The sequence below is a fragment of the Rhinopithecus roxellana genome, chromosome 8 (assembly GCF_007565055.1).
Source record: "Rhinopithecus roxellana isolate Shanxi Qingling chromosome 8, ASM756505v1, whole genome shotgun sequence".
NCBI lineage: Eukaryota > Metazoa > Chordata > Mammalia > Primates > Cercopithecidae > Rhinopithecus > Rhinopithecus roxellana.
Window position 1 is genome coordinate 94969174 of NC_044556.1, and position 26128 is coordinate 94995301.

General features: G+C 39.1%; 1 protein-coding gene across 2 annotated transcripts in view; it reads left to right on the forward strand.

The window, feature by feature from the left end:
- Positions 1-26128, forward strand: part of COG2 (component of oligomeric golgi complex 2) — a 54095-nt gene that overhangs the window by 11475 nt on the left and 16492 nt on the right. Inside the window, exons 2-10 of one of the 2 annotated variants that reach the window (XM_010374039.1) lie at positions 5721-5882; positions 7350-7415; positions 9769-9849; positions 11100-11203; positions 15503-15611; positions 16183-16362; positions 18375-18499; positions 21835-21961; positions 25754-25893. In XM_010374039.1, the coding sequence (XP_010372341.1) occupies positions 5721-5882; positions 7350-7415; positions 9769-9849; positions 11100-11203; positions 15503-15611; positions 16183-16362; positions 18375-18499; positions 21835-21961; positions 25754-25893 (1094 nt within the window). The remainder of the gene's footprint in view (positions 1-5720; positions 5883-7349; positions 7416-9768; positions 9850-11099; positions 11204-15502; positions 15612-16182; positions 16363-18374; positions 18500-21834; positions 21962-25753; positions 25894-26128) is intronic. The other variant, XM_030936270.1, reaches the window with a different exon arrangement.

Below are 26128 nucleotides of genomic sequence, written 5' to 3' on the forward strand. Positions count from 1 at the left end.
CTCCCATTCTGTAGGTTGCCTGTTCACTCTGATGATAGTTTCTTTTGCTGTGCAGAAGCTCTTTAATTAGATTCCATTTGTCAGTTTTGGCTTTTGTTGCCATTGCTTTTGGTGTTTTGGACATGAAGTCTGCCCATGCCTATGTCCTGAATGGTGTTGCCTAGGTTTTCTTCTAGAATTTTTATGGTTTTAGGTCTTACGTTTAAGTCTTTAATCCATCTTAAGTTGATTTTTGTATAAGGTGTAAGGAAGGGATCCAGTTTCAGTTTTCTGCATATGGCTAGCCAGTTTTCCCAACAGCATTTATTAAATAGGGAATCTTTTCCCCATTGCTTGTGTCAGGTTTGTCAAAGATCAGATGATTTTAGATGTGTGGTGTTGTTTCTGAGGCCTCTGTTCTGTTCCAGTGGTATATATGTATATCTGTTTTGGTACCAATACCATACTGTTTCAGTTACTGTAGCCTTGTAGTATAGTTTGAAGTCAGGTAGTGTGATGCCCCCAGCTTTGTTCTTTTTGCTTAGGGTCGTCTTGGCTATGCGGGCTCTTCTTTGAGAAGAGTTTTTTCCAATTCTGTGAAAAAAGTCAATGGTAGCTTGATGGGGATAGCATTGAATCTGTAAATTACTTTGGGCAGTACGGCCATTTTCACGACATTGATTCTTCCTATCCATGAACATGGAATGTTTTTCCATTTGTTTGTGTCCTCTCTTATTTCTTTCAGCAGCAGTTTGTAGTTCTTGAAGAGGTCTTTCACATCCCTTGTAGGTTGTATTCCTAGGTATTTTATTATCTTAGCAGCAGTTGTGAATGGGAGTTCACTCAGGATTTGGCTCTCTGTCTGTTGTTGGTGTATTGGAATGCTTGTGATTTTTGCACATTGATTTTGTATCCTGAGACTTTGCTGAAGTTGCTTATCAGCTTAAGGAGATTTTAGGCTGAGACGATGGGGTTTTCTAAATATGCAATCATCTCATCTGCAAACAGAGACAATTTGACTTCCTGTCTTCCTATTTGAATACCCTTTATTTCTTTCTCTTGCCTGATTGCCCTGACCAGAACATCGAATACTATATTGAATAGAAGTGGTGAGAGAGGACATCCTTGTCTTGTGCCAGTTTTCAAAGGGAGTGCTTCCAGTTTTAGCCCATTCAGTATGATATTGGTGGTGGGTTTGTCATAAGTAGCTCTCATTATTTTGAGATACGTTCCATCAATACCTAGTTTATTGAGAGTTTTTAGCATGAAGGGGTGTTGAATTTTGACGAAAGCCTTTTCTGCATCTATTGAGATAATGTTTGGTTTTTGTCATTAGTTCTGTTTATGTGATGGTTTACATTTATTGATTTGCATATGTTGAACCAGCCTTGCATCCCAGGGATGAAGCCAACTTGGTTGTGGTGGATAAGCTCTTTGATGTGCTGCTGGATTCGGTTTGCCAGTATTTTATTGAGAATTTTTGCATCCATGTTCATCAAAAATATTGGCCTGAAATTTTCTTTTTTTGTTGTGTTTCTGCCAGGTTTTGGTATCAGGATGATGCTGGCCTCATAAAATGAGTTAGGGAGGATTCCCTCTTTTTCTGTTGTTTGGAATCGTTTCAGAAGGAATGGTACCAGCTCCTCTTTGTACCTCTGGTGGAATTCAGCTGTTAATCCATCTGGTCCTGGACTTTTTTTGGTTGGTAGGCTATTAATTGCTGCCTCAATTTCAGAGCCTGTTATTGGTCTATTCAGGGATTCAATTCTTCCTGGTTTAGCCTTGGGAGGGTGTATGTGTCCAGGAATTTATCCATTTCTTCTAGATTTTCTAGTTTATTCGCCTAGAGGTGTTTATAGTATTCTCTGATGGTAGTCTATTTCTGTGGGATTGGGGGTAATATCCCCTTTATCATTTTTTATTGCATCTATTTGAGTCTTCTCTCTTTTCTTATTTATTGGTCTGGCTAGAGGTCTGTTTATTTTGTTGATCTTTTCAAAAAACCAGCTCCTGGTTTCATTGGTTCATTGATTTTTTTTGAAGGGTTTTTGTGTCTCTATCTCCTTCAGTTCTGCTCTGATCTTAGTTATTTCTTGTCTTCTGCTAGCTTTTGAATTTGTTTACTGTTGCTTCTCCAGTTCTTTTAATTTTGATGTTAGGGTGTCAATTTTAGATCTTTCCTGCCTTCTCTTGTGGGCATTTAGTGCTATACAGCTCCCTCTACACACTGCTTTAAATGTGTCCCAGAGATTCTGGTGTATTGTGTGTTCATTCTCGTTGGTTTCAAAGAACATCTTTATTTCTGCCTTCATTTCATTATTTACCCAGTAGTCATTCTGGAGCAGGTTGTTCAGTTTCCATGTAGTTGTGCGGTTTTGAGTGAGTTTCTTCTTTTTTTTTTTTTTTTTTTTTTTTGAGACGGAGTCTCGCACTGCTACCCAGGCTGGAGTGCTGTGGCCGGATCTCAGCTCACTGCAAGCTCCGCCTCCCGGGTTCACGCCATTCTCCTGCCTCAGCCTCCCGAGTAGCTGGGACTACAGGTGCCCGCCACCTCGCCCGGCTAATTTTTTTGTACTTTTTAGTAGAGACGGGGTTTCACCGTGTTAGCCAGGATGGTCTCGATCTCCTGACCTCGTGATCCGCCTGTCTTGGCCTCCCAAAGTGCTGGGATTACAGGCTTGAGCCACCGCGCCGGGCCTTGAGTGAGTTTCTTAATCCTGAGTTCTAATTTGATTACACTGTGGTCTGAGAGTCTGTTATGATTTTTATTCTTTTGCATTTGCTGAGGAGTGTTTCACTTCCAGTTATGTGGCCAATTTTATAACAAGTGCAGTGCACTGCTGAGAAGAATGTATATTCTGTTGATTTGGGGTGGAGAGTTCTGTAGATGTCTATTAGGTCCTCTTGATCCAGAACTGAGTTCAAGTCCTGAATATCCTTGTAAATTTTCTGTCTTGTTGATCTGTCTAATACTGACAGTGGCGTGTTAAAATCTCCCACTATTATTGTGTGGGAGTCCAAGTCTCTTTGTAGGTCTCTAAGAACTCGCTTTGTGAGTCTGGGTGCTCCTGTATTGGGTGCATCTATATTTAGGATAATTAGCTCTTGTTGCATTGATCCCTTTACCATTATGTAACACCCTTCTTTGTCTCTTTTGATCTTTGTTGGTTTAAAGTATGTTTTAGATTAGGATTTCAACTCCTGCTTCTTTTTGCTTTCCATTTGCTTGGTAAATATTCCTCCATTCCTGTATTTTGAGCCTATGTGTGTCTTTGCACGTGAGATGGGTCTCCTAAATACAGCACACCGATGGGTCTTGACTCTTTATCCAATTTGCCAGTCTGTGTCTTTTAATTGGGGCATTTAGTCTGTTTACATTTAAGGTTAATATTGTTATGTGTGAATTTGACCCTGTCATTATTTTGCCCATTAGTTAATGCAGTTTCTTCATAGTGTCGATGGTCTTTACAATTTGGTATGTTTTTGCAGTGGCTGGTACCAGTTTTTCCTTTCTATGTTTAATGCTTCCTTCTAGAGCTCTTGTAAGGCAGGACCTGGTGGTGACAAAATCTCTCAGCATTTGCTTGTCTGTAAAGGACTTTATTTCTCCTTTGCTTATGAAGCTTAGTTTGGTTGGATATGAAATTCTGGGTTGAAAATTGTTTTCTTTAAGAATGTTGAATTTTGACCCCCAGTCTCTTCTGGCTTGTAGGGTTTCTGCAGAGAGATCTGCTGTTATTCTGATGGGCTTCCCTTTGTGGGTAACTCGACCTTTTCTCTGTCTGCCTTTAGCATTTTTTCCTTCATTTCGGCCTTGGTGAATCTGACGATAATGTGTCTTGGGGTTACTCTTCTCAAGGAGTTTCTTTGTGGTGTTTTCTATATTTCCTGAATTTGAATGTTGGCCTGTCTTGCTAGGTTTGGGGAAGTTCTCCTGGATAATATCCTGCAGAATGTTTTCCAACTTGGTTCCATTTTCCCTATCACTTTCAGGTACACCAATCGAATGCAGATTTGGTCTTTTCATCTACTCCATATTTCTTGGAGGCTTTATTCTTTCCTTTTTTTCTTTTTTCTCTAATCTTGTCTTCTCACTTCATTTCATTAAGTTGGTCTTCAGTCTCTGATATCGTTTCTTCTGCTTGATTGATTCGGCTGTTGATACTTGTGTGTGCTTCACAAAGTTCTCATGGTGTGTTTTTCAGCTCCGTCAGGTCATTTATAGTCTTCTCCAAACTAGTTATTCTAATTAGCAATTCATCTAACCTTTTTTCAGGGTTCTTAGCTTCCTTGCCTTGGGTTAGAACATGCTCCTTTAGCTTGGAGGAGTTAGTTATTACCCACCTTCCAAAGCCTACTTCTGTCAGTTCGTCAAAGTCGTTCTCCATCCAATTTAGTTCCCTTGCTGGCGAGGAGTTGTGATCCTTTAGAGGAGAAGTGGTGTTCTGGTTTTTGGAATTTTCAGCATTTTTGTACTGGTTTCTCCCCATCTTTGTGAATTCATCTACCTTTGGACTTTGAGGTTGGTGACCTTTGGATGGAGTCTTTGAGTGGACGTGCTATTCCTTTCTGTTTGTTAGTTTTCCTTCTGACAGTCAGGCCCCTCTGCTGCAGGTCTGCTGGAATTTGTTGGAGGTCCACTCCAGACCCTGTTTGCATGGGTTTCATCAGTGGAGGCTGCAGAACAGCAAAGATTGCTGCCTGTTCTTTCCTCTGGAAGTTTCATCCCAGAGGGGCACCTGCCAGATGCCAGCCAGAGCTCTCCTGTATGAAGTGTCTGTCGGCCCATACTGGGAGGTGTCTCCCAGTCAGGATGCATGGAGGTCAGGCACCCATTTGAGGAGGCAGTCTGACCCTTACCAGAGCTCATACGCTGTGCTGGGAGGTCCACTGCTCTCTTCAGAGCTATCAGGCAGGGACGTTTAAGTCTGCTGAAGCTGTGCCCACAGCCACCCCTTCCCCCAGGTGCTCTGTCCCAGGGAGAATGGGGGTTTTATCTGTAGGTCTCTGACTGGGGCTACTGCCTTTTTTTTCAGAGATGGCCTGCCCAGAGAGGAGAAATCTGGCAGTCTGACCACAGCGGCCTTGCTGAGCTGCAGTGTGCTTCACAAGCTCCTGAACATCTTGTTTGGTGGAATACTCAACATCCATGTAAAACATGAATGCAAATTTATATGGATTATGAAAAGACATCCAAGTTGTATTGTTATATGGGGAAAAGCAGTTTACATACAGCATGAATATTAAGATTCTGTGTGTGCATGTAACACATAAAGAAACATCTGGAAGGATGTGAATCACAGTGTTAGGTAGAGAAAAAATAGTGCTTATCTCTACAGCATGAGAATTTGGGTGATTTTTTTTTTACTCTGATGGAGATTTTTAATATAATTCTTTGTTGTTTGAAAGTTTTACATTAACATTTATTACTTTAAAATTAAAGGGAAACATTTCTATTTTGAGAAGAACCTGATTGAATTGTGTTGTTTTGAAAAAGAAGTTCACTTTTAGAATTTTAGGCAACAGGAGAGGATGTTTTCCGTCAGGGGCCACACTCCTTGGCACCTTTATAAAGCGGACAAACACCTTCATACTTTCATGTATGAAGACACTTTCTTCCTGCAGCAGCATGGCCTTGTAAACGAAGGGAATGGGCTTTCTTACTCTTTCTTCCATTTCATTTGTATATGTCACTGTGATGTCATTGCCATAATTTTTTCTTCTCTGGTTTTGTTTTTCAGGAAGATTTCGATGTTGATCATTTTGTGTCTGACTGTAGGAAGCGGGTCCAGCTGGAAGAACTGAGAGATGACTTGGAGCTCTACTATAAACTTCTTAAAACAGCCATGGTCGAACTCATCAACAAGGATTATGCAGATTTTGTCAATCTTTCAACAAACCTGGTAAACTTTCAATCCACAGTCCCATTTACACACATACAATTTCTTTCTTACTCATACTCATTCTTAGAAGTGTTGTGTGTTTTTAGAAACCTTTTAGTTGAGATCCTCACAGAAATTTGAAGAGATCACTAATCTCATCAATAAAGTAACCAAACTTTCTTGATATACAATTTTGCTTTTTTACTTATTTAAGACTATTCTAGATTGAATATTTTTTGAATTTGATATTATTAAAAAGCAAAGGCTAGTAATAGCAGAGTGGTTGTTTTTGTTAGCTGCTGATTACTGTGAAATCTCTCTGGTTTAGACCAATTTGCAAGAGCAAATATCAGCTGTTCTTAAGGAAATGTTTAATTTACTTTCAGATACATATGCTAGCCAGAGCTAGATTGAGAGAACATTGGCCAATATTGATCTTTACGTGGCTTGGTTTTATAAAATGTAAGAATAGTTTGCCTTGAGCATATCAGCTGTTTATAAAAGTAGGTTAGAAGTGCTTATGTTTTAATACTCCCAAAGTTTGCCTTTTGGTCATCCTATTCCTATTTTATTTCACTTTTAAAACTATCTCCAGGCCGGGCGCGGTGGCTCAAGCCTGTAATCCCAGCACTTTGGGAGGCCGAGATGGGCGGATCACGAGGTCAGGAGATCGAGACCATCCTGGCTAACACGGTGAAACCCCGTCTCTACTAAAAAATACAAAAAAAAACTAGCCGGGTGAGGTGGCGGGCGCCTGTAGTCCCAGCTAATGTAGTCCCAGTTACTCGGGAGGCTGAGGCAGGAGAATGGCGTAAACCCGGGAGGCGGAGCTTGCAGTGAGCTGAGAACCGGCCACTGCACTCCAGCCTGGGCGACAGAGCGAGACTCCGTCTCAAATAAAAAAAAAAAAAAAAAAAAAAACTCTCTCCAAAGAAGTACAGAAAGTAGCCATCTCCATGGAAATTTTAAGAAGCATTAAAATTAATGACCCATATTTGCATTTGGGAAATGTGCATCTAAGATAAATGTTGTGGTGGGATTAGAAACCTAGAAATTTTTATTTCCATTCTATTTCATTTGGATTTTGCTCAAGGGTTATAATGGTTAGGACAGATAGAGTCCTTGAGACTTTCACATCAGCTGGTTGAATATTGTAAATTACAGACAGATAGCTCTTTATCTCCAGTTAAAATTTCTCAAATTCATTAAAATATTTTATTCAGAGGCAAATTGTGCCTAAGAAAGCTTTTATTTATTATGACTTCTTTTATTTTTATAGTTTTCATGTACATCAAAGGTTTTTTCACATTCTATCAACAATATTTATTGTAAAATAACATGTTATTTAGTTACTTAGCAAAATATGGTTGTTCATTTTGTTGTACAGAAGGAATAACCTAAGTCTAGCACTGCATTGATCATTAAATAGATACTTAGCTATTACTCTTGATTGTGAAGTGTGTGTGCCAACATGATCTCTGCCTTTAGGTTGGCATGGACAAAGCCCTCAACCAGCTTTCTGTGCCTTTGGGACAATTACGAGAAGAGGTTCTGGTAAGTTTCCCAAATAACATTAAACAGTTTACCATAAAGCATGATATGCTTGTTTGCCCCTCCAAAAAAGAATTCCTTTGATCTGTTAGATTGTTGTTTTTTGTTTTTTGAATGTTTAGTAATTATAATACCCTCAGAAAAGTTGTAAATCATTCTCTATTTTTTGCGTGTGATACTATAACCAAAAAAATTTATGTTTGATTTGAAGATGACAGATTCTTGGAGTATATAACTTTAAAATGTTGGGGGAGGAGAATGCTGTTTAAAAACTCAACTTGTTACTGTTAGGTCACTCATATGTAGGTAGTCACTAAGAATAGCTTCTATTTTAAAAATTTATAGTTTTACAAATATTTTCTCAAATAATACTTTATATATTGTTAGGTTCCTAGACTATCCGCAGAAGCTCTTTAAACCCTAATGTAACTGAAGGATAATATACAATTAATGTAATAACTAATTGTCTTTATTTTAATGTTCCTGTGAGATAATGTCTGCTGTAATGAGTTGGGACTCCCATGTCTAAGCCATTGGAGACAGGGACTCCATCCAGATGAACAGTAGAGAAGGAAGTTTTGACATCATTTTCAACAGAAAAGTGTGCTACCCTGTCCTGTCCCTGCTGGTCCACCCCACAGTCTGTGTCAGGCACTGTGACTTCCATGCTGTCTTAGCCTTGAGGAACTGTCATAAACTTGGTTCATTGCACCATTATTACCTGTGTATGTCACCACTAGATCATGCGCAGCTTGTGTAGCCTTATGCACTTAGCCCCTAAGACAGTCCCTGGCACATAGTAGGCTCACAGTAGGTGACATACATAAACATTCAGTGCATGTGTAGTGCTGAAAAAAAAAATGCAGAATAATAGCAATGTCAGTGATTAGAAGTACATAGGAATGGCAGGCAAGAAATAATTCTTAAAAGAGAGGTCTCGAGTTGTGCCTTGAACTAGCAAATATTTTCAGATGTTTATGTCTTGTTTGATTTTTTCAAAAAGCTTTTAAAGTACTTCTTCTTGCCATGGAAGGAAAATTGTTTTTGTGATCCACTGTTGGATTCCACACTCTGGGTGGCTTTTACATGGCTCTTGGGTGGCTCTTCTGCCTTCCTTTCAGTGTACCTCTTCTTACCCCCAGCCTTGGAGAGAGGGTGTTTTCCAAGCCTCAGTCCTCAGCCTTCTACTGTCCTCTCCTCTCCTGTCCTGTCCTGTCCTGTCCTGTCCTGTCCTGTCCTGTCCTCTCCTCTCCTCTCCAAATTGCCTCCCATGGAGGTGAGTTCACTTTCCTGAATTCTGCTCTGTCATTGTTGACTGCTCTGTCACCTGCAGGCTCTAGTCTTTACCTTGCCACCTGCCAGCACCATATGCTCTCCTTCTTTCCACAGCTGTCTCTATAGCCATCTTTTTCCTGATTGGTTTAGCAATAGACCTGTTCTTCCTTTTTGACCTCCAACTCATGAAGCTACTCTGTGAGATTCTGCAGTCATTGAGAAATGAGACTATTTCTATGAGACTATTTCTGTCTTTTTCACCATTGCATCCTCATTGGCTTGCACAATAGCTGACATTTAATAGGTATTTCATAACATTTGTGGGATGAATGAATTCACTTTTCTATAGAATTTTTGTGATTTCTCCAGTTTATTCTAGTTTTTCCATTACTTTCATTTTGGCCCTAATTTCTGATTAATTCATTAGCTTCTGGACATGTTTCTCCACCTATTACCTCTCCCTTTTCCTTGCCTCCTGTTCTTGACTTCTTGCTTCTGAATTTTCCCAAAACAACTTTTTCGTGATATATTAGTACTTAAAATGTGTAGAATCTAGTCTAAAAGTATTATCTAGTCATAGCCCTCTTGAATTAACCCTTCCTGTTTTATTTCTGCTTTTGCCCAAATTGAAGCCTGCAGTTACCCCTGGATGTATTCCTCACTGGTTCTGAAATATGTCATAACTGTTCTATCTTCGTGCCTTGTCTTCTGATAATCTTCTCTCTATGCTTGTCAGCATCCACAAACTTGTAGAATCTACCTCAAGTCTCATCTCCTCCACCAGACACCCTTATACTTTGACTCAGGTTATCCTTTCTTTACCCTGACCACCTGTGATGCTCGTTGTTTATGCATTAATTTTCTTTCGGCAGCCGATCCTGCCTGACCTTGGCTTTATATGTCATTTTTCCCCTAAATCTTGAGACACAAACAGCAATTGTGTCTAATATTTTGTAATTTGTCAATATCTGTGTAATACTGGCCTGTAGGTGTTAAGTCCTGTGGAATTGAATTAAATGTGTAAATTTCATGATGTTATGAAACAATCTCTGCAGTACTTTTTTTTTTTTTTCTTTTAAAGAGCCTTAGATCATCTGTCAGTGAAGGAATTCAGGCAGTTGATGAACGAGTGTCTAAACAAGAGGACATTAGGAAAAAAAAGGTATACTCAAATATTATAATATTAAAGCATTGATTCACTGTAGCACCTTGTAGTAACAGGCACTTTCAGGCGTATGGTATGATTTACTCTGCTTGATACCTTTGCAGAGAGGAGCATGTGATGTCTCTCTTTTATATTAAAGTGTTTTCTAAATGTATTTATTAGATGTATTTGTGTATTTGTTTTTCTTTTGATAACTTTAGTACCCAAGCACACTTTTTAAAATCTCAAGGGAGAGAAGCCTATTTTAGAGATCTTCTGTTTAACTCTCCTTTAGATCCCTTCTCAGCTTTTGTCCAAAGATTCAAGAATGCAGTGCATTGCTAGAAAAGATTGTCCACTTCATGAGAGAGGGGATTTTTGCCTGTTTTATCCACTTATATTCCCAATGTGTAGAAGAATGTCTTGGTTCATGATAGATGCTTTGTAACTATTTATTTAATGAATGACTTTATTTTTGTTATTTTAACAATGAGTTTTTGTAATGTTCCCTGATAATAATATCTGCCTTGTATAATAAATGTCTTTAATAAATTGGCACTTAGGTTTATCGGTATATCATGCACATATAAATGAAGAGGACAAATGTGATTGGAAACTAAAAACATGAAAAAAGGATCTTAAGAACATAAATGTAGTACCAAAATAAAGGTTTATTTAAGATGGGGAAAAGAGGCCAGGTGTAATGGCTCATACCCGTAATCTCAGCAGTTTGAGAGACTGAGACAGGCAGATTACTTGAGCTCAGGACTTTGAGAACAGCCTGGGCAACATAGCAAAACCCTGTCTTTACAAATAATACAAAAAAATTAGCCAGATGTGGTGGTGTGTGCCTGTAGTCCCAGCTACTTGGGAGGCTGAGGTGGGAGGATCACTTGAGCCTGGGAAGTTGAGGCTACAGTGAGTCAAGATCACAACACTGCACTCCAGCCTGGGTGATAGAGCGAGACCCTGTCCTAAAACAGATGGGGAAAAGAAAGAGGGAATAAGGATATAATATAAGAAACCAAAAAAAAATAAGTTTTTTTAAATTCTAAAATTGTGATACAATGTTGAAATATGTTTGTTCTAGAAAGCCAAAAGATTTGCATTCTTGGGAATTTAGTGTTATGTAGAAATGCTAAAAATGTAGAATGCTATAGGTAATTTTACACTGCCTTTGACTTTGTATTTTCCTGCACTTAGGATGACAAAATAAGATAATTAAGATTAAACATGACAATAGCTTTATTCTTAATTTTTATTTATAGATGTGTGTATTGAGGCTTATACAAGTTATTCGATCAGTTGAGAAAATTGAAAAAATCTTAAACTCTCAAAGTTCTAAAGAAACATCTGCACTAGAAGCAAGCAGGTAAGTATTTTTTACTAAATAACTCATAAATTAATACTTTACATCCAGGGTAAAAATTTTTTTAGTTAGAACTCATTTCTGATAAAGAAGAAAATCCCAGTCTATGGCTTAGTGTTTTTAAATGTAGCTCAAGCAAAGCAGAGTGCATGAAATAGTAAAGCTTATACATGTTATTATATAGCCTTGATGGTCGTAGACCACTGTTCCAACATGGCACCTTTCAGGGAGTCAGAGAGCGTGTACTATCTGTGGAAGGTTTTTATTTTTGAAATTGCCTTACCCATGGACTAGTAAAATCCCTATTGACCTTCAAGGTGTGGAAGAGCAGTCATCTTAGATTATTTAGACAGGCCCAGAGTATTCCAGTTGATGTATCTTGAGGTTCAAAATACACGAGTGTTATATCGTTAAGAAATAGTACAGGACACATTTCGCTGAAATTTATAAACAGCAAAGAAAAAGCTGATGAAATAAACAAAAGATGATGGTTTCCTTTGTTATACTGTAGTGTCTTATTACCTTCCCACACTGAATTTAAAATCAGTCAGATCGTTGAGTGACTCAGAAAATGAATTGAATGGATCATTATGAACACGAATGGGAAGCCCCATGGTGCAGTGGAAAGAGCATGGGCTTATGTTGCTTATACCAGCTGGGTAGCTTGAGTCAGGTTACTTCACTCTGTGTGTTGGTATTGTCATCTCTCATATAAGACTAATAGGATGGCCGGGCGCGGTGGCTCAAGCCTGTAATCCCAGCACTTTGGGAGGCCGAGACGGGCGGATCACAAGGTCAGGAGATCGAGACCATCCTGGCTAACACGGTGAAACCCCATCTCTACTAAAAGATACAAAAAACTAGCCGGGCGAGGTGGCGGGCGCCTGTAGTCCCAGCTACTCCGGAGGCTGAGGCAGGAGAATGGCGTAAACCCGGGAGGTGGAGCTTGCAGTGAGCTGAGATCTGGCCACTGCACTCCAGACTGGGAGACAGAGCCAGACTCCGTCTCAAAAAAAAAAAAAAAAGACTAATAGGAACTTCACTTGCAGGATTGGTAGCCATAGAGTAAACCCTCATACATGTCTTGTTTGGGCCTAACACAAGCATCTCTGAAAGCCACGTTGATAAGCCATCATATTTTTCCTTGACTAATATGGGATAAGCTACAGGAAAACCAACCAGGACCAAATGGAATATACCTGCGGTTCAAAGTCCTGATCATACTATCAAGACAAGTTGGATTTCTTCATTTTAGGATTTAGGATCCTTAAATTCTTAAATTTAGGATTTCACAATTTTAGATTTGGAGAGACTGTAGAAACAGTATGCTCTGTATCTCTCGTTTTATAGATGAGGAGATGAGGCATCTGAAAAGGAAATTATTCTCATGTCCTAGGTCTCTACTTTCTTTCCTGATTGAGATGTTAAATAAGTGGTCAATCGCTGCCATCTTTTTTCTTCAGCCTGTAGTACTTGTGCTTCTGTCCCTTCTCTTCCCCTTCATCTGCACTCATCAGAGTCCCCGTCAGTGTCAGTTCTGAGAGCCTAGTGGAGCCCTATTCGACTAACTGCTCTGCTTCTGTCTTCCACTCAACAGCGTTGACAGCCACTCCCAACAGTGTCCTCACCTGGCATCTGTGATACCTGCCTCCCCGTTTTCTTTTCGTCCTTCCTTATTCCTACTCTGTTCCTTTGATGGACTCCACTGCCCTTTTTCATGCCAGCTTTCTCCAGGGCACTGTTCTTGGCCCTGTGCTCTTGATCAGCACTTTCTGGGTAACCTCATCCAACCCCATGGTTTTAGTGGGCTCCTGGATGCTGATCTCTTTATCTGCAGACGAACTTCTGTAGTCCTCAGACTCATCAGTCTGATGACTGCAGGGAGTCTAGTGGACGTTCTACAGGCACTTCACATTCATCATGTTGAAAACTGAGCTCTCATCTTCTTTCCCTGCCTCCACCAGCAAAAACGTTTTACTCCTCCCTTTCATTCCTTGTCTTAGGAAACAGTGCCTTTATTTCCTTCACTAACTAGGCTAAACATGTTGGGGGAGTCATTGTCTCCTTTTCTTCCCTGCATCTCCTTCGTTCATTCACTAGGCAAGTCCTGGAGAGTCTGCTGCTCTAGCATCTCTGAGATTGAGAGATGTCTGCTTCTCCCTCTCGGTTCTCCCATTGCCTCGTTTCAGGCAGTGACCTCCTGACTGACCTCTCATTTTCTCTAGGACAACTAACTCTGCAGCTGTCAAATGGATCTTTTAGATTTGTCTAATCACATCTTACTATGTGATTGGGAAGCAATGGTTTCCCAGTGTTTTTAGGGTAAATCTTAAACTCCCAAGCTGCTCCTTGCCACTTCTGTATTCTTCACTAAAGCTATTCGGAACTACTTGTGGTTCCCTGACTGCCCTGAACGTTGCTGACTTATCCTTCCTGAATTTTACTATGTATGCCCATTTGCTGTACTAAAAGCTCTTCCTTTAACTTCCACCTCCCTTTCACCTGCCTGGTTTCTCTTTAGTCCATCCAAATCTAGCCCAAAACATGCTTAAAGTATGGAAAGGTTCAAAATACTGTGCTAAGTGGGAAAAAAGCAGGTTATAAAACGATATAGATTTGTTTTGTAAAAATTTATTCTTCTCTCTTGTGTGAGATACTGTTGATCCCTCCTGCTTTCTTTAAACCTGTCTCGCTCAGTTCTGTGAGAGAAAGTATAAACAAGACACTGCAAGAGTTCCCTTCCATAAAGCTCAATTACAAGACCACCTCTTTTAGGAAGTCTTCCCTGACCTTTCAGATTTAGATGCTCCATCTCCATGCATTCATCAGGCCTCCGGGTCATCCACCAGACAACTTACGGTTGAGACTGGAACTGTTGATTGACTTGCATGCCTTCTCCATCAGTCTATAAGGCCCCTGACATCTTTACACCCACAGTGTCTGGAACTAGTAGGTACCTAAGAAAAGATACCAAACGTCCCCCACTAGTGGGAAATGGGCTTCTGATTACCTCAGTGATGTCTGTTTCTAGACATACTCTTATATTATTATATTATATTCAGTATGTTATATTCAGTATAGTAGACACTGTACTCTTCCTTGCTCTGAATCATCTTTGAGGAGCTTTTCTTAAATTCAAATCTGCAAATCTGAGCTGTAGAGAAGGTAAAACCAGGGCAATATTACTGAATAGTAGATATACCATGCTTGTTAAGCCAAGAAACATTCAGATAATTTATAAATAATCAATTCACACGAGATTATTCAGGAAAGAGTTAGGGATATTCAAGAAAGAGTTAACCTTTTTGGTTGGTCACTGGGTTAGCTCCTGTTCCTCTAAACTAGTTTGGATGCTACAAATACAGAACTGGGTAGACCCCTGATGCTCTCAGTGCAGCATTTTCTGTGTCCTTATGATATGGGCATTTTTCCTCACTCACTGATGAGCCATCAGTATACACAGGATGCCTCAGTATATACAGCGGGAGATTATACCTTTATACTTCTCCTCTGCTATTTTACTTCTTTTTGAGTGACATTGACACTTGATAATATGTTTTGGGGGGGAGTACATTTATTATATTTTGTGCCAGATATGTAAAGAATGCCCTGTCACTAGGACCCAGAGCATATAGGTTGACAGCTGTTGCTGTTTGGTAAATGTGATTTTAAAGTAAGTCGTTACTATTTAAATTTAAAATAAGATATTTTGAGATATTTACTGTTGCTAGAGGGTCAGTTTCATTTATTGAGGAGACAAATGTATTTGGTATTTTAGAAATATTTAGAGGTATTTTAGCAAGGGGAGTGAGGCAGGCAGAGAAGTAGAAAGGATTCAGCTATAAGAAATGGGATGGAAAGAGAAAGAAAGGATAAGGAGGAAGAGGGGAAAGGGGGAGGGAGGAAGAGGGAAGAAGAAGGGAGGTTGAAGCTGAAGAAGAAGGTCATGAATGGGAGAGCTTGGAGTCAGTGGCAGAAACATGTAATTGCATGCACACAGGCCTGGCCAGCTCTGCTGCTGTCTGGTCCCTGTGGGTCAAGGCCAGGCAGCAGCAGCACCTTGTACTCAACAGATTCCCCAGTGCACTTAGAACATGCTGTGCATATGGCTCCTGGGGAACATTGACTAATGGCACAAAAGACGCTTTAGCTTTCACCTTGTAACAAGGTGGCCATGTTAAACACTTTGACAAAAGTCAAAATATAGTGGGTGTGAAAGCCTCTCACTGCCAGGTGTATGATGTATTCTCGTGGAAATAGAGACCTTAGGGATTACACTTCTGTAATTGTTTCCTCTACTAGCCCCCTTTTGACTGGACAAATTTTGGAGAGAATTGCCACAGAATTTAATCAGTTACAGTTTCATGCTGTTCAAAGCAAAGGCATGCCTCTTTTGGACAAAGTAAGACCGGTAAGTGTTGTTTTGGATTTCCACAGTTTGGTGTTTAGGAACTTGCTAAATAATTCTGGTTTAAATTAGTAATATTGTTGATCTAAGGGTTTTGAACCTAGCCTTGCATTTTTTTTTTCAATTTTTAATTTTCTGGGCCCCAGCTTCCTAAGAGTCACACATTATAGATTTTGTGTAAAGACTCAGTCACATTTTCTAGATGATAAGAGTAAAATTAATTCTGAATTTCATGGAATTGGACATATTATATGATGTAGACAATTAATTTATCCAAAGTTCTTAATTGGATTTTAAATCCATGATGTTTCCTAAAGATTGACTCTGTAGCTTAAGAGGAAGATAATTTTTTTCTCATTCTGTAATTCTGTCTACATTCTTCTTTGATGAAGCAGAAATTTACTTATAAAGAGATTGGGGTGGGGGGGTTCGTTGTTATCTCCAGGAAAAGTTATTATTTTGATTTTATATATGTCATCATCTATTGGTGTTAAGAGGCTCGTTATGTGTCTATTTGCAGTTTCAGAAATTGCTCTAACTAGAGCTTTTTTTACTTACCAACCTTTTCTTGCAGCGTATAGCTGGCATTACAGCCATGTTACAGCAGTCACTGGAAGGCCTCCTATTAGAAGGCCTTCAGACGTCTGATGTCGACATAATACGGCACTGCTTGCGGACTTACGCCACGATTGACAAGACACGGGACGCGGAAGCCTTAGTTGGCCAAGTTCTAGTGAAACCATACATAGATGAGGTCTGTGCACCTCCTTCAACAAACGTTCATGAGCTTCTGCTCTGTCTTTGACTCTTTACTGGGTGTGAGGAAGATAAGAAGAGAGAGCAGAGATCTTTCTGGAAAGATTCTCAGTTCCTACAGTACCAGCTGTAAGGAAGGCTTGGTCTCCGTGGGTTACAGTTGGGAAATAATGTTACAATGCCAGGAATTGGGCGTGCCCTCTCAGGTTTCCTAGCAATGCTGTGGCTCAGGCTTCAAGGGCGACATTCTCACCTAGGGAGAAGGTGTGCATCCACATGTTTTTAGGTCAATTTCATGGCAGGCAATTGTTCCTCAGTAGTTGTTAAAAGAATGTTTTCAAACCACTGGTCTTATGGGTGGACTAAGCAGGGTGGACAATTAAGCAGTGACAACACTGCAGTGTACGAGGAAGGTGCAGAGAGTGCTGTGAATGTGGAAAGGTGTGTGAGTGGGGTAGACAGTGGCACCCTCAAGTCTTCAGGTAATAAATGACATTTGGCCCAAGTCTTGAAAAATAGCGGAGTTTGCTGGACCGGGAAGGTGAGAGGAGGAATATTCAAAGATCAAGGGCTTTTATAACAAATTAGCTGAGTAATACCTTAAATCTAGAACTCGGCTATGCAGTATCCTTCACCTATTAGGATATAGTTAAAATATAGGAAGTAAGTGTATCCCGCTTCTGAGCAGCCAGAATATAGATTGTGCCATATAAAGTTGCTGATACTCAGCAGTTTCTCACTTACAAAAACAGCAGCTTCATCTGCTTCAGACTGAGAGAAGTCACTGAGGCCATCCTCAGTGTTTGGGGACTTGCCTCCAGTGTCCTGTCAGTGTGAATGTTCTGACTGTGGTTAGTAAATACAAAGATTATACTCACATGATTTCAGGGTGAAAGTCTTTTCTTTTTTAAAGTGGAAAGTTGAGACTCCCAATGATAAAAGTGAAATTTAGGGACTAATTTTAATAATTATTTTGGCCTTGTTAAGATTACTAAAAATAAATGATCTTTCAGTTCTGTTTATATCCTGTTATATTCCATAGCTGTCTCTATGGGGGTGAAAAAATTACGTACATTATTTCTTTGTCAATAAGTGAAAAATTTGTGTGTGTGTGGTTTGGGGGACAGGGTCTCACTCTGTCGCCCAGGCTGGAGTGCAGTGGCATGATCATGGCTCACTGTAGCCTCAACCTCCTGGGCTCAAGCAGTCCTCCCACCTCAGCCTCCCAAGTAGCTGGAACTACAGGTACATACCACCATGCCTGGCTAATGGTTTTTTTTGTATTTTTTGTAGAGACGAGGTTTTGCCATGTTGTCCAAACTGATCTTGAACTCCTAAGTTCAAGTGATCTGCCTGCCTTGGTCACCCAAAGTGCTGGAATTACAGGCATGAGCCACCGCACCCAACCAATGAAAATATTTTAGTCACTCATCTATTCCTTTTTCACTGAACTGAATATAGTATGCTAAATTAAAGAAATATTTGAACTTTCAGTGGCATATTAAATTCAGTAGCCACATTCTGTTTTATTTAAACTCAGCTTATCTTGTCATATCATTCCTGACTCCCAATTTTATCACAAAAAAATAAAATTATAAACTAATATATTTTCTATCTTTCTCTGCCTCAAACCCTTCCCTAATCTGCATGATGGTAGAAGAAAAGGCCAGTATGAAGACAGTGAGGAGTTGTAGTGGAGAATCGTGTGCTCTGCTTTAAATTTTTTTTTAAACGGTGTTACTTTATTTTCAAACTCACAGGGAAGCATATGAGAGTGCATGGTTTATCAGCCCATGTCTCCCCAACAGTCGTAACTGTGCAGCCTAATCCGAGGAACTAGTTTTGAATGTGACCTGTTATTTACTTCACTGTTTAGAAAATATGTCACAGGGAGGAGGGTGAGCATGAGGAAGCAGATTTGTAAAGTTTTCTTTATTGTTTTCTCTGAAATATATAGTTTGTACTTCCCTTTAAAATGCTTTTTTTAAAAAATGATATTCCTTTTAATAGGTGATTATAGAGCAGTTTGTTGAATCTCATCCCAGTGGCCTTCAAGTCATGTATAATAAACTCCTGGAGTTTGTTCCTCACCATTGCCGCCTTCTTCGAGAAGTCACGGGAGGTGCCATCTCCAGGTAATTTAAACGACCCCGTGTGGACCCCCACCTCCCTTTCAGTGACCGCACCTGCTAAGCACAGGTGCACGACAGACGATGACCATCTTGTATGAAGTGAATCCATTATGAATCTTGTTATTTCATTGTTTCTACCTATGATACTGTGAGGCAGGTTGCATTAGCCTCATTTCAAAGATGTGGACACTGAGATGAAGCTGAGCCTGAAGACCACATTTCCAAATCCAAAGTCTAGCCTTTCTTCTCTGCACTTTTTCCTAAATTTAGTTTGAAGTCAGAATTGCTTTCCTTCCATGATTCTAATATGTCATAATCTGTCTATAGATATCAGTTCAGTTTAATTCAACAAGTTTTATACTAATTATGAACTCATCTTCAATTTTTCCTCCCTTTGTTCAGTTTCCATGACTTCCTGATTCTCTTTCATAAATATCCCATTACTTTCGCCATTGCCATTGTCCCAGTCCAGGCCTTGTCATCTGCTGTCCACAATAATAGAATCTCCCCACCCTGTCTGCCTACTTCCAGTCTCTCCTTCTCTAGGCTTCTGACTGTCACATTTACCCAGAAATCTGCGATTCGCAGATTTCTTCATAAATCTTTAGTGGCTTCTCAGTGCACATGGAGGAAGATCCAGGCTTCTTGAAGCAGGGCAAGGCCCTTTTTGTTCTTGCCTGGTAGCTCTCCACTGGAGAACTCTCTCCGCCGTGGAACTTTCCCTCCGTATCCCTGGATGCTCCAGCCACACAGTGCTAGCTGCCTTTCCCCAGCTCCCTTGTACTCATGTGCTTCTGCGTTTTTCCTCTGCTTGCCTTGCGCTTCCTGTGCCCTTCGTTTTCCTGTCAAACTGCCTCTCCACGTGAATCTCCAGCTCAGATACCACCTCCTTCAAGAGACCATCCTTGGCTGGGCGTAGTGGCTCACATGTGTGATCCCAGCACTTTGGGAGGCCAAGGCGGGCGATTGAGGCCAGGAGTTCAAGACCAGCCTGGGCAACATGACAAAACCCTGTCTTTAAAAAAAAAAACAACAGTCTTTGTCCTAATGTTCAGCATTCATCATGTCCTCTGGATTGCAGGACGTGTTGCTTTTGTGTCTGCTGATTAATTTCCATGTTGCATTATGATCACCTCTCCCCTGCTCACATCTTCCCCTGCCTCTTGACACAGTGTCTTAGAGCTAACAGCTGCCCAGTTAGTGTTTGCAAAATGAAAGAATTAACCAAGTTTAATGCTCAAAAGGCAAATAAGGTCTCTGTTTTCATGGAGCAGGCAATATATTTGGCCTTGAGTTTTTGTTCTTTGCAGAAATGTGGGGTAATTAATGTGCTGCTTGACATTTGCAGTACCCTCTCTCTTTCCTGTGTACCACCTAAGATGAAGCCTAGTTTTGCTACTTTTGTTTAGTAATCATAAGGATTTAGTTGGATTTGGGGATAAGAATATAGTAGAAATCATGATGTAAAATGAAGCCATAGATATGAAACAATCAGTCATTAGATTTGACAGAGCCAGTCTGGGTCCAGAGATGTCAAGCTTCAAAGCTTTAGGGGATCTTTTCCACAGTTTTTAGTGTGGGGGAATTCACGTAGAAGGCTTAGAGATTTGAGGAATCTGAGCTGTACCTTGCGAGATCATCTTCATCTGCTGCTAGCCCGTCACTGTGTTGCAGGTTCTGTGTATCCCTTTCCTTCCCGTGCTCGGCTCCTGGCTTCAGATTTCCAGTGTGGTGCTTCCCTTGTCACTCTTTTCTTTTATCATGTGCCACCCTTCATGAGCTTTATAACTGGCAACACCAAAACATTTGTGATTTCTCCTCCAGAGAATACAGATGAGCTTTTCTAATCCGTCAACTGTTAATCTTGCAGGTTTTACATTCTCTCTTTGGGGCTTTCATTAGACATTAACTTTGGGAACGAGGAAATGTTGTCATTTAGTAGTGATTATATTATGTATATCTGTAGTTTGGAGTCCTCAATTTTGTGCTTTCTTTCTCCAGATACCTTAACAGAGCCTGCTCTTACTATTATTTGAAAGTGTATAGTATGTTGTGTGGAATTGGATATATAGGAGGCAGCCATCTTCTTTCCCCTTCCTGGCCCTCCTCCACCCCCACCAGTAATTTCTTAACAATACTTAGGTGAAACTATAATAACATTATTTGCTAGCTCTTCCTGGACAGTGAAACAAAGCTTTCTTGATAACTTATCTATCTTGATAATTTTTGTTAAGCAGGAAAATTACAAAAACTTTTAAAAATTTTATTTTAATACTTACCAGAATGTTAAGTCCCATTTTGATATGGCAACTTAGCTACAAAACTCCCAGTTTTGCTAAAATAAGAACATTTATTAAATTGTTTGCCATTTTAAAAAATTACCTTAAAATAGAGCAGAATACACAATATGAAACAAAGTGGGCAGATTAGTGAAATGGTGTTTGCCTAGAATGTATGTTTACAGGTCTTTGAGTTCGTGAGAGACTTAAGGAATCTCTCTTATTTAACCGTTACTAACATAGGGCTTTTACTGTGTGTTAGGCACTATCCTAATAAGTACTTTACAAATATTAATTCTTATAATGACTTTGTGAAGTTGGTACTATTATCATCACCGTTTTAAAGATGAAGAAACCAAAGCACAGAGAAGTTAAATGATTTGCCCATGCTCCAGTATTTGAATCAGGCACACTGGCTCCGAAGCGCATGCTTTTGTCTCAGTGCTGCCTGTCATCTACATTTGGGAATTTGGAATTTAAAGTCTGGTGCTAAACAAAGACAAAATAAGACAAGCACACACACACACAAAAATTAATCTATTATCAGATTTTTGTGTCAAAATTTGTGCTAAGATTTCACATTTGATAGTCATAGAATTTTAGAACTGAAAGTAATCTTAGAGATAGCTTAGTAAATAAAAGCTGTTATTAATTTATAAATTAGCATAATTTACAATGCTGTGTGGTTTATTGGTGTTCAGTAACGTGAAGGTTATTTTTCCTGTAATATTAGACTACTGTACTTTTTTTTTCCAAGATGGGAGTATAAAGGTGGTGGGAAGTATTTTAGAGGGAAAAGTGTACCAAGGTGATTAGCCTTGACACCAGGTGGAGGAGTCAGGATTCAGGAGATTTGCCGGGTGTGAGGTGAGACTGAGATTAAGGAGTGAAACAGAAATTTGAGTCTAGAAACAAACTAAATTACAAATATGTTTTTTTTTTTTTTAAGTTGAAATAAGTTTTAGACTACAGATCTTTTGGCAGAAGCAATACAGTGGAAATTTGCTCTTTGTAAATAGATTATGGTGTATTTTACTGAAATGCGCTCTTATTTTACAGTGAAAAAGGCAATACTGTTCCTGGATATGACTTTTTGGTGAATTCTGTCTGGCCACAAATAGTACAAGGATTAGAAGAAAAGTTACCCTCGCTTTTTAATCCTGGGAATCCCGATGCATTTCATGAGGTATCTCCGCCCATCCTCTTGATTCTTGAAGATGTTAACCGGAGACTGGAGAAATATCGTGTTTTCTTCTGCTTAGTCTTGGTTCTGTGGTTTATTAAAAATAAAAATTTGAGTTGCTAAGTGAACATTTACCTTAAAACACACACATCACTTTATCTAAGATATGAGCTATGATACTTTTAGGAATAAGAACATTTTCATTTTATAATATAAAGTATAATTAAGTCTAGATACAAGTGTGAGTAGAAATGTACATTATTTTCTTAAAAACATCCTGAGCAGCATTAAAAGCCAGTGTTTTTGCAGTTTTCTGTGAAAAATTAAGTTTGTACATCTCTGCCGTATAATTTTGAATGAAAACAAAGAGTACTCATTGGATTTTTTTCAAGCAGCAAGTACAAAGGAATTGATTGGATTTTAAAATAGACTGTATAAATGTCCTCTATAATTTGAAAAGTTAGAAAGCCCCAATATTTATTTCCTTTTTTAATTTATATTTATTTCATTATTACTATTACTATTTTTGAAACAGGATCTTAGTCTGTCGCCCAGGGTGAAGTGCAGTGGCACAATTATAGCTCACTGCAGTCTTTGACTCCTGGACTCAAGGAGTCCTCTCTGCTGCTTCCTGAGTAGCTGGGATTTCAGTGCACACCACCATGCCTGGTCAATTTTTCTATTCTTTTTCTTTTCCTTTTCTTTTTCTTTTTCTTTTTCTGTGGAGATGGGTCTCACTATGTTGCCCAGGCTGGTGTTGAACTCCTGGCCTCATACAGTCCTTCCCCCTCAACCTCCCAAAGTGCTAGGATTTCAGGTGAGCCCCCATGTCCAGCCCTATTCCACCCCACCCTTTTTTTCCCCCTTAAAAAAGAAATCATTATTTTAAAGATTTCATGGTTAGGATTTAAAAAGTTAATGTATAAGTTTGTTTTCCTTTGTATCATTTTAAAGGCTCAGCCTCTTGGTACTTTTCTTCCTTCTCCTTCCCTGGATTTTGGGTTTTGGTTTCTTATGCAATGAGATAATCTTTGTCGTTTAATTAGGTACTTTATTAAATTTGCAGTGATTCTAATTGTCAATGCATTTGACTCTTATTTTGTACTTTCTCTTTGTTCCAGTTTTCTTCCCTTATTTCCTTCCTCCCATCTTTTCTTCCTTCCTTCTTTTTTCACCTTCTTTGTATTTTAGACTTCTGGGGATCTGTTTTCCATCTTTATTCCGTTTTGTCCCCTCTACTAATTTGGAAGTTGTGCCCTTTATTTCTGCATAAATTGAGTAACCTTAGTGGTTATTTAACAGAATCTAAAGTTGATTGATGTTCTTGAGCCTTCTCCTGGACAACACGCGGAACTTAGAGCACATTAACGCCAGCCATCCCTTCTCATAGTATATATTTTTGTTTCCTTGCTCGTACTTCTATTTTGTTTCTTTTTTTTTTTAATCTTAAAAACTGGGCATTTTATTGTTTTAAATAGTCATTATCCTCTGGGAATTACCCTACATGTTTGTCATTGCTTACTGTTCCTTTTTGAATGTCAGCTCATCCTTCTTGAATCATTCTTCTGAAATTCATGTTAGAAGACTTTTTAGTAAGGCTCTGTTGATAATAATTTATTTTTTTTAATAATTTCTCAGTTTGTGTTTGAAAATAACTGTATTGCTTCTGTTTGTAAGGTCAGTTTGCTGGATATATTAATAGAATTCTCAGCACTTTGAGTATTGTCTTTTGAGTTGCATTATTAAGTTTGCTGTTAATTTAATTGTTATTCCTTTGTAGTTAATGCCTTTTTTCTCTGGCTGCTTTTAAGATCTTCTGTGTGACTTTGGTGTGCTAAGTAAGTTCTGCTGTGATATGTCCCGTAGAACTTCTTTTTTTTATTATTATCCTTAGGATTTGATAGGTTTTCTGAATCTGAGAATTGGTGTCTTTCATCCATTCTGGAAGATTTTTATTTATTATTTCTTCAATTGTGCTTTTCTTTCCTTCCTCTGTCATCTCCATCTAGATCTCTTGTTTAGACCGACTCACCCTATCCTCTGTATTTGCTGTGTTCTCGGTAATTTCACAGTCTGTCTTATAGGTCACTAATTCCATCCTTAGTTGTGTCTAAACTCTTTTCCACCTGCATATTGAGTTTCCAGTTCATTGTCATTTTTTTTTATTTCTGGAAGTTGTATTTGTTCTTTGTCTAGCCTCCCTGGTGAATTTGTTTATTGATTTTTTAAGTGTAGAGAGGCACAACATAAGTGTAAACAGCCTGGGGCCCAGCAGGTTTCCCACAGGTAAGACAACACATTGGGAGGTTTACCATCCCAGAAATGCAACTTACCTTATCTCTTGGCTGATTGTCGCATGTTACAGTGCATTGAATAACAGGATTGTGCTGTTCTCAATAAATTTTGTAGCAACAACATTTGTGATTTTAAAAAGTAGGGCTTTTAAGATAGCATAAGGAGAGTGAAGTAATGGCTTTAAGCAGTAGCAATTATAAGTTTTAAGCACTGGCAAATGTAAAGATGCTTTACAATTTGCTCTATGCTTTAGAGACTCATATTGACCATGTTTGACTCAGGAAATGTTTCAGCTCAGAAATGAACCTTTCTGATAGAACTTGACTTTAGAGTTTTAGGCTAATACTTAACGTTTGTGAGTATAGTTTCCAGCAGATAGTATCCATTTATTTCCAGAAATACTTTCAGCTTTAAGCCTTAATGTAACATGTTTCTTGTAAGAGGGAAATATCTTTATATATATTTTTTTAGCATCCATTTTATGCAGAGGTATAGTTTTGTCCCAAAAGGGAAGAATAATCCCGATTTTTGTCTCAACTCCACACACCTAGACCACCCTCTGGGATAACAGAAGTTTGCCCAAAACCTTTTGAAAGAGATTTAAAGCCTGTAGTTTTTACTACTACAAAATCCTGTCTAAGCACAGACTTTAGCATATTTAGATTAATGGTTTGGTGACCCTGGATTGAGCCCCTTTTAATTGAGAAGAACATAAAAAATCAACAGTGTTCTTAGAGCCTGGGGGCTTCAGGAATAAAGTACCCACAAAAGCAACATGCAGTCGCAGTTGTGCTCTACTGACTGACTAGCATTCTGCTTCCTCTACCTCCTAGCTTGTCTTTTGAGCAGGTTCTCTGCGAGCCTCAACAGAAGAAGAAGTGTCATTTGTAAAATGGGGGATGATGATGAGGATGATAGCAGTTGCCTTGTGGGGTAGTTTTGTGGGTTAAATTAAATAATACAATTCTAAGCACAGTGTGTTGATGATAAATGCTATGAGTTAGCTGCCACTCTTAATGGTTTTGGTGCATCTCCCTGTCAGTTTTCATGCTATCTCATTTATAAAAATGATGTGAATACACACATGGTTCGATTATTTCTCTTCTCTCCCTTTCTTCTTCAGAATTTTCTCCTTCTGTTCTTTCTCCTATGTGAGGCAATGATGAATTATGTCGTTTAATCTGCTGTCAATTCAAATTCCAGTGAGCTGGGGTAGGGGGCCCTAGAACATGAGCACTACCATTTAGAGAGCACCGGACTTAGAGTGCCTGGCTCTCAGATGGGCTTTGCCATGGAAGACACGGAAGACGTATCCCAGAACCATTCTGGGCATTTACGCATCTTTCAATGGGACGTTGGAAGGAAGATCTCGTAAGGTCCCTGTTAACTCTGGAAACTGTGATTCTTATGTGTTGAGCTGCTTTATCTTGATTACGGTTTTCAGTACATGTTCTGGTTAGTTTTCTGATAATGAAAATTTTCCATTTGTTTTTATTTTAGAAATACACCATAAGTATGGATTTTGTCAGAAGATTTGAACGGCAATGTGGATCACAGGCTAGTGTAAAAAGATTAAGAGCACATCCTGCCTATCATAGCTTCAATAATAAGTGGAACTTGCCTGTTTATTTTCAAATAAGGTTGGTCATTTATTCACCGCACACCCTTCTAAAACAGAATTTGAATGCCAATTAAGGTTGTTGTGCCAATTAGTGGCTCCTTTTCTCTGATCATCATAATAGGCTTTGGGAGACAAAATTGAAAGTGGAGAAAGATACATAAGAAGTATTATGGTTGCCAAAGTCTGACTTGCGTGACAAAAACATAAGTTTTATTTTTTGGTAATTGGAGAGCTCAGAACACAAGAGTTGGAAG